This window comes from Epinephelus moara, chromosome 16, assembly GCF_006386435.1.
Source record: "Epinephelus moara isolate mb chromosome 16, YSFRI_EMoa_1.0, whole genome shotgun sequence".
NCBI lineage: Eukaryota > Metazoa > Chordata > Actinopteri > Perciformes > Serranidae > Epinephelus > Epinephelus moara.
Window position 1 is genome coordinate 47,382,663 of NC_065521.1, and position 8,679 is coordinate 47,391,341.

Consider the following 8,679-nt stretch of genomic DNA (forward strand, 5'->3'; position numbering starts at 1 on the left):
GTAAGGTAAGACAACACGTTTACATGTCGTTTTCTATATGTTCTCTGACATTTATCCTAACGATATGAGGCGGTCTTTGTGGAAAAAAAGCTTGTTTAGTGGATTAACTTTGCACTTGAAGGGATGCCTGTTCAATTACGTTTTAACATGTCTGACACTACGGCTGTATCTAGGCTAACGGCTAACATGCTAACTATTATCTGTATGTCACTAGTCACTTGAACCAAATTTAGGACGATAGGAGACGGATTGAAATAAACCGAAATTTCCCTTTAACCAACACCAATTTTAATAAATCATCCAAGATGCCAATTGACGTCCTCTGCAAGGACTTTGCAGACCACTTCAGAAATAAAATCGATAATATCAGATCCAGTCTTTTATCTCAACAGAATGTAATTTTTAACACACATGAACAGTTGCTTTTATCCGAAGAAACACTGGAGAGTTTTGCCCTGGTTGATGGACCAAGGACACTTTGTCGAGTTTTCTCCCAGGTAAACCCAACAACCTGCCTTTTAGATCCGATTCCCACATCACTTTCAAAAACATTTTATGGATTCTTTGAGGAACAGATTTTAAACATAGTAAATTATTCTCTTGAGACGGGTGTCTTCCCTGCTGCCTTCAAAACGGCAGTGGTGAAGGGTAATTTAGATCCCAACACTCTTAATAATTACTGACCTGTATCCTACTTACTGTCTTTTAGTACGATTTTAGAAAAACTGTTTTTTAACCAAGTGAATGATTTTTTAAATAGAAACAATATTTTAGAGAAATATCAATCAGGTTTTAGGATGAACCAGTCAGATACTACACATTTTTGTGTTATGTTGTTTTTTCAACAACATAAATGTAAACAATCAATGAACAATATGAACAATTATAGAACAAGTTGGAACTTTAAATATGAACAATTGAACAAAGAACAAAAACACACAACACACACTAAACACAAACTATATTTTCTTCAACATGACAAGGGCCCTCCTCGCCTTGTCCATCTTTCGTGGGGAGAAGCCCACCTTCTCCTTCACCTTTTTGGCCAAGGCCTGTGTGGTGAGCCTGGGCTTCTTTGGTGAGAAAACCTTCGGAAAAGAGAACAGGTTGACACTGAGCTCAGTGAATTTGGACTGTTGTGTGATAGTGATTACATGGTTTTCACTTACTCTGCCCTCAGAAGCGGAGGTGGAGGCTGCAGCGGAGGAGGAGGCCGCGGATGAGGAGGAGGCTGCCGCGGAGGTGGAGGCGGCAGCGGAGGAGGAGGCAGCTGATGAGGAGGAGGAGGCAGCCAATGAGGAGGAGGCAGCTGATGAGGGACCTGCCTCTTCCTCTCTCAGTGAGAGCTGCACAAACATGTCCCTCATTTGTATCGCTCTCTGAACAGTCTTGTGTAGAGCGTAGAACCTCTCCTGGGTCTCGGCACTATGGCACATGAATGAGGAGAGGTTCTTACGTATCTCGTCGTCGTTTTGTTGAAAGTTCTACAAAAGACAAATTCATGCTTGGGTCAGTATGGATTAAATTTACCCCGTGAAAATCAAACGTCAGGTCTCTGTCATACTAACATATGTCGAGACAGCCGTCCTGAGGTCAAGGAGGCTGGGGGAACCTGGGAGGCCCATCTCGGACCAGGCCCGACGAACGTATCTCACCAAGTCCTTGGCCTCCGCGCGGCCAAGTGACGTGAAAAAGTAGTTGTTAAGCGGCACAGACCGGTTGCGGAGCTGGAGCCACCGGGTGAACCACCTGTACTCCTCCGGCTCCAGGTATATTTGCGCGGTCCCAAATTTACGGACGGTTTTGTGGTCCATGACCTGCAACAGACAGAGATGACAGAAAACAGAGAGAGCAGTCAATTGGATAAAGCTATGAAAACAAAATTTAACCTGGTTTTGAAAGTGATCACATTATGAAAGGGTTTGAAATTAAACTGAAATTTACATTGATGAGGTAGCCGCTGTCAGGGTTCCCCACAGCCTCCTTGACCTCAGACACCCGCATGCGGGTGAGGACCCCCGCCCTGTGTCCGTAAATGCTACAGAGGTATGCTGCAACAGTGTGTGTGTGTGCGTACGTGTGTGTGTGTGTGTNGAGAGAGAGAGAGAGAATAGACAGACTTACCAAGGAGTGAGGGGATTTTGGCCTTGGCCAAGGCCTGACATTTGGCCAGGTCTGCCTTTGCCACCAGTGTCTACTGTTTTTGTTGTTTAACAAGAAACTGGTGGCCAAGGACAGTCCGGCCAATGTCCCTGTAGATTATTTTTAGCTCCCTGAAGATGAGGGACAACGTCTGGCTGGAAATTCGAGAATACTTGGGGGGGGATGTCCCTCATGTACTCCACAAAAGAAATGGCCTGGCCAACATATAGGATGACTGTGGTGGGAGCCAGGCCAAATGCTCTCAAAAGAGCAGGGTAGCTGTGGAAAGACCAGTCTGGATTTAGTTTCTGTCATTCATTTGTTTTCAGTACTTCCTAAGGTTACGTCTTTCAAAGTTCACTACTTACAACTTCAAAAGAAGGATGTTGTCCATGAACTCCCACGTCCAGTATTTAATGGATGAACACCCCAGCATCATATATTTGATGAACACTTTTGTTCTTGTGGTCTTTGACACAGCGTTTTGTTGCATTTTTGTGGTGCCCTCTGGGCACGCCACAAAATCGGCATACTTGTCAATGTATTTGTCTGTGAAAATGAAACACGTGATGATGAATTTAGCATGAAAACACTCCACACACCTGCACAAATATAGAATGTGTAATTTCTTACCCATGGAGGTGCCAAAACAGATCTTCCTCAAGTTTGAGGCTTTGCTTCGGCCCTTGAAATATGGCTTCAGGGCTGTGAAAATTTTCTTCAATGCAGGGCTAAGCTGCTTGGCTGGCTTGGCTCACAGGCGGAGGGGGGTGAGGCCTGCTGCTGCTGCTGCTGCTGCACCTCTTCCTCCTGCTCCTCCTCTGAGCTCTCCTCCTCTGAGCTGTCAGAGGAGGAGGAGGGGGATGAGGGTCCCACTTGCTGCTGCTGCTGCTGCTGCTGCTGCTGCTGCTGCTGCTCTTCTTCCTGCTCCTCCTCCTCCTCCTCCTGTGAACTCTCGGAGGAGGAGGAGGAGGAGGGGGATGAGGGTCCCCCCTGAGGTCCCGTCTGCTGCTGCTGCTGCCGTGGCTGCCGCTTCTGCTTAGTCAGGAGGAGGAAAGACAAGATATAGATAGATAGCTTTTACTGTCCAGTGAGCAATGTCATGACAACAACCAGCAAGAGAAAAACAGGACTGCAAATTAATGATGACATACTCATTTTTCATTTACTCACATTGAGGTCAGCAATGACCTTTCGTAGGTCCCGGACCTCCCGCTCCAGTTCACCCACCCGCTGCCGATTTGCCCGGCAGATGGCATTCTGACAGTGGTTTTGGCCCTCCTCCTCCTCCGACTCCTCCTGCATGTCTAGCATGCTCATCATGGGTGGGGTGGGATTGGAGGCCCTCAGGGCAGCCAGCTGCCGGACTGCAGAGTCCCGTTTGAGGGCTTTAATTTTGCTCTTGATCCTCCCGATTGTGACTTCCTTATGGCGGCGTAGGTGTTTTTCCAGATGAAGAACGTAGGGCGAGCAGAGGGGGAAAGGGCATGGCCCAGCGTTAATAGAAATTCGGCCAGTGGCCAGGTTGTTTAAAATACTTCTTTCCTTTGGGTTTTGAAGGTCGTGGCTCTGCCTTAAGTGTTTCGACAGGGCCTTGAGCTCCTGTCCACAAATGGGGCATTCACCCGATTTCTTAGTTTTGGTCATCTATAAAAGTAAAGAGAGGAAAAAGAGGAAAAATCATTCTGTGATGAGGGAACTTTCTCTGTCAGCTGCAACATCCCTCAGCAAGTGCATAAGTAAAAAGGAAAGGAAATTAAGAAAAAAAATAATGAAGCCACCGACAATCCGTGTATCATTCGTTCTTTCTATTTTCAATTGTCACTCAAAAATCAAAAAATTAAAAAGTGACGGTTTATTTTGTTTTTTGTTTTTTAATCTTTTTTCATATTTTTACTGGAGGTTCAGATCAAAAATACGAAATAAATAAATAAATATTAAAATCAAATTCAGTCCTGTGTCCCATTATTCAATTTCGTATTTTTGATCTGAACCTAAAGTAAAAATATGAAAAACCAGACACTTTTTCGTCTTTTGTGTTAGATTAAAAAAAAAAAATAATAATAATCTGTCACTTTTTCATTTTTTGATTTTTGATTGACAATTGAAAATAGAAAGAACGAATGATACATGGATTACCGACACCCTGCTACAGTATTTTCTTAATAAAAGGGAATTGAGAAAAGGGTGGAGAGGCGAGAGGTGACAATAATTGGGAGCTTTAATGAGGNGCCAAATGCTCTCAAAAGAGCAGGGTAGCTGTGGAAAGACCAGTCTGGATTTAGTTTCTGTCATTCGTTTTCAGCACTTACTAAGGTTACGTCTTTCAAAGTTCACTACTTACGACTTCAAAAGAAGGATGTTGTCCATGAACTCCCACGTCCAGAATTTAATGGATGAACACCTCAGCATCATATATTTGATGAACACTTTTGTTCTTGTGGTCTTTGACGCGTTTTGTTGTGTCAAAAATGTGTGCATTTTTGTGATGCCTTCTGGGCATGCCACAAAATCAGCATACTTGTCAATGTATTTGTCTGTGAAAATGAAACACGTGATGATGAATGTAGCATGAAAACACTCCACACACCTGCACAAATATAGAATGTGTAATTTCTTACCCATGGAGGTGCCAAAACAGATCTTCCTCAAGTTTGAGGCTTTGCTTCTGCTCTTGAAATATGGCTGCAGGGCTGTGAAAATTTTCTTCAATGCAGGGCTAAGCTGCTTGGCTTCCCCCTAGGAAAAAAACATAATACAAAACATCATTAACATGACCACATGTCCTCCTTGGTTCAAAACTTGGTAAAGATTTGTAAAATTATTGATGAACTAAACCATCTCACTCACCTCACTGGTGGTCTCCTCCACTGTAGCAGAAGACAACTTTGTCTTCACTTTTCGGGATGGCTGCTGCTGGGGCTCTTCCTCCTGCTGCTCCTCCTCCTCCTCAGCGCCCTCGCAGGCGGAGGGGGGTGAGGCTGCCCCCTGCTGCTGCTCCTCCTCAGCGCCCTCACAAGCGGAGGGGGGTGAGGCCTGCTGCTGCTGCTGCTGCTGATGCACCTCTTCCTCCTCAGCGCCCTCGCAGGCGGAGGGGGGTGAGGCTGCCCCCTGCTGCTGCTCCTCCTCAGCGCCCTGATAGGCGGAGGGGGGTGAGGCTGCCCCCTGCTGCTGCTCCTCCTCAGCGCCCTCACAGGCGGAGGGGGGTGAGGCCTGCTGCTGCTGCTGCTGCTGCTGCTGCACCTCTTAATTTTATATACTTTATTAATCCCCGAGGGGAAATTCAATTAATTTATATACTTTATTTTATTTATATACTTTATTATACTTTATTAATCTCCTCCTCTGAGCTCTCCTCCTCTGAGCTGTCAGAGGAGGAGGAGGAGGGGGATGAGGGTCCCACTTGCTGCTGCTGCTGCTGCTGCTCTTCTTCCTGCTCCTCCTCCTCTGAGCTCTCGGAGGAGGAGGAGGAGGGGGATGAGGGTCCCCCCTGAGGTCCCGCCTGCTGCTGCTGCTGCTGCCGTGGCTGCCGCTTCTGCTTAGTCAGGAGGAGGAAAGACAAGATATAGATAGATAGCTTTTACTGTCCAGTGAGCCATGTCATGACAAAACCAGCAAGAGAAAAACAGGACTGCAAATTAATGATGACATACTCATTTTTCATTTACTCACATTGAGGTCAGCAATGACCTTTCGTAGGTCCCGGACCTCCCACTCCAGTTCACCCACCCGCTGCCGATTTGCCCGGCAGGTGGCATTCTGACAGTGGTTTTGGCCCTCCTCCTCCTCCGACTCCTCCTGCATGTCTAGCATGCTCATCATGGGTGGGGTGGGATTGGAGGCCCTCAGGGCAGCCAGCTGCTGGACTGCAGAGTCCCGTTTGAGGGCCTTAATTTTGCTCTTGATCCTCCCGATTGTGACGTCCTTATGGCGGCGTAGGTGTTTTTCCAGATGAAGAACGTAGGGCGAGCAGAGGGGGAAAGGGCATGGCCCAGCGTTAATAGAAATTCGGCCAGTGACCAGGTTATTTAAAATACTTCTTTCCTTTGGGTTTTGAAGGCCGTGGCTCTGCCTTAAGTGTTTCGACAGGGCCTTGAGCTCCCGTCCACAAATGGGGCATTCACCCGATTTCTTAGTTTTGGTCATCTATAAAAGTAAAGAGAGGAAAAATCATTCTGTGATGAGGGAACTTTCTCTGTCAGCTGCAACATCCCTCAGCAAGTGCACAAGTAAAAAGGAAAGGAAATTAAGACAAAAAATAATGAAGCCACCGACAATCCGTGTATCATTCGTTCTTTCTATTTTCAATTGTCACTCAAAAATCAAAAAATTAAAAAGTGACGGTTTATTTTGTTTTTTGTTTTTTAATCTAAAAATGTCTGGCTTTTCATATTTTTACTTGAGGTTCAGATCAAAAATACGAAATAAATAAATAAATATTAAAATCAAATTCAGTCCTGTGTCCCATTATTCAATTTCGTATTTTTGATCTGAACCTAAAGTAAAAATATGAAAAACCAGACACTTTTTCGTCTTTTGTGTTAGATTAAAAAAAAATAAAAAAAAATAATCTGTCACTTTTTCATTTTTTGATTTTTGATTGACAATTGAAAATAGAAAGAACGAATGATACACGGATTACCGACACCCCGCTACAGTATTTTCTTAATAAAAGGGAATTGAGAAAAGGGTGGAGAGGCGAGAGGTGACAATAATTGGGAGCTTTAATGAGGGGCGCCAGCGAGTCTGCTCCTCACGTGCTGTAAGTGTGCGCTGGGCCGGAGAAAAAAGAGGGAGAGAGATCGACTTTCTGTCTTTGATGAATGAAGCCATATGACAATGAGAGACATGTTTTCTCTCTTTTCTTAATAGCATAAATATAGGCCTGCACGATATGGGCAAAATTGCAATGAAAGAATCTCAGAGGGAAAAGAGCTTAAAGAGCTTTTTCTTATTTATTATCTTATTATCCTGCAGGAACGTGAGCGGAGCTGGGCGTCATCTGATTGGCTAAATGGTGTGCATGCATGGCCCATGAGTCCAGGGCTCCATCTGATTGACCAAATGTCAGCATGCTGAGTGTGAAAGCATGGCGCATGTAAGCAAAACTTATGGCATGTCAGACCAACTTTTGAAATGTGTTTATCGAGCACCTGCACATCGCGATGACGATGAAAGTATGATTAATCGTGCAGGCCTACATAAACATTCACACTACTGCGCACGGGGAGACAGAGACCTGGTCTGCTCCAGACACACTCAGCACCTTGGACAGCACTAGTACTACATATGGGCTCTATTTTAGTTCAGTATTGTGTGTGTTTTTTTTCTTTGTCCCCCCCCTGGAATTATTCTCTAAAATTTTACTGTCTAAAAATTTTGTCTCTCTCTCTCTCTCTCTCTCTCTCTCTCTCTCTCTGTCTCCTGCAGCCCGTCACCTTCCACCTTCTGTCTATTGCATGTCTGTACGTCATGGGAGAGGTATCCCTCCTTCTGTCGCTGCCAGGGTCCCAAGGACAGAGGGATGTCACATGCTGTAAAGCCCTGTGAGGCAAATTGTGATTTGTGATATTGGGCTTTATAAATAAAATTGATTGATTGATTGATTGGCATTAGAAAAGTAGACCAGAAAGGAAGATGTCAATATGGGCCTATTTTTTTAACTGTGAAAAGTAGCCCAAAAAAAGAGGAGGTCAGGATGGGCTACCTTTTAACTATGAAAAGTTTCAGACCCGTGCGACCTTCAGAAGTGTCAAAGGTCACCGTTCGGCCTGCGTTTTTGGGCCTGTGAGGCCTGCTTTTTTGGAATAAATAACAAACGCTTTGAGGCATGGGCCTGAGATAAAAGCATATTGATCGGGAGACCGGGCACATCGACTGTGTCGAGTTTCAGACCCGTGCGACCTTCCAGGTAAGATTGGGAGCCGTTTTAATAGGAGAAGTAGCCGAAAATGAACAAAGGTCAAACAAGGCCAGCAAAGCCGTTTTTTGGAATTTCTGCCTGATTTCAGATTATGGCGTGCGCCACAGAGCCTTCTGCTAGGATTTTCTTGTCCCGTTGCGATACGACCACCGCAGAGCTAGTTACCTTTGCAGAGTGTCTACAGAGTTGGGACTCAGGGAGACTGATACAGGTCTTACGTAAGGCCCGCAGCCCAAGTTTCACGTGGTTCGGTCCATTTTTGTGGCCGTGGTGAGCCTTAATTGGTTGAAAAATGCTAACATTTCGAGGCCCGCCCCTCGGAAACTACTGGGCCGATCGGAACCTAACTGACGTCTACCGGCTCGTCTTGGGCCCCCGAACAACATATAAAAAAATAAGACTCCTGCGACTTTTAGAAAAACATTTCCTCCAACACCTCCAGTCTGGTCAAAGGGTGTAAGAGGGCATAAGTCAGACAGCTCCTGATTTTGAGTTTGTGACACAGCCAATTAAGAAATCTACAGGACTTGGGGGTTTTTTCTTCCGGATTATTGTTTAGTGGCTCCGGGGGATCCTCTGGTCCGAAGCTGGGGCCCCTGAGGTCAAAGGTCGCC

General features: G+C 45.4%; 1 protein-coding gene across 2 annotated transcripts; it reads right to left on the minus strand.

Annotated features, from left to right (window-relative positions):
- Positions 1 to 267: 267 nt before the first annotated feature.
- LOC126402478 (uncharacterized) lies at positions 268 to 2,051 on the minus strand. 2 transcript variants are annotated; one of them, XM_050064504.1, is made up of 4 exons: positions 1,945 to 2,051; positions 1,569 to 1,817; positions 1,170 to 1,484; positions 268 to 1,088 (listed from the first exon to the last, which is right to left on the minus strand). In XM_050064504.1, exons 1-4 carry the CDS (start codon positions 2,002 to 2,004, stop codon positions 960 to 962), a joined length of 753 nt encoding a protein of 250 aa, XP_049920461.1. In that variant the 5' UTR covers positions 2,005 to 2,051; the 3' UTR covers positions 268 to 959. The 2 variants fall into 2 exon arrangements, with proteins under 2 accessions (XP_049920461.1, XP_049920460.1); XM_050064503.1 differs by having other exon boundaries at positions 268 to 1,484.
- Between the last annotated feature and the right edge of the window lie 6,628 nt (positions 2,052 to 8,679).

Bases quoted from the DNA above. Each gene is read 5' to 3' on its own strand.
- LOC126402478 (XM_050064503.1), bottom strand. From the start codon at position 2,004: ATGCGGGTGTCTGAGGTCAAGGAGGCTGTGGGGAACCCTGACAGCGGC. The intron at 1,818-1,944 runs GTAAATTTCAGT...TGTCTGTTGCAG, and splicing joins ACAGCGGCTACCTCATCAAT to GTCATGGACCACAAAACCGT. The intron at 1,485-1,568 runs GTTAGTATGACA...TGTCTTTTGTAG, and splicing joins GGACGGCTGTCTCGACATAT to AACTTTCAACAAAACGACGA.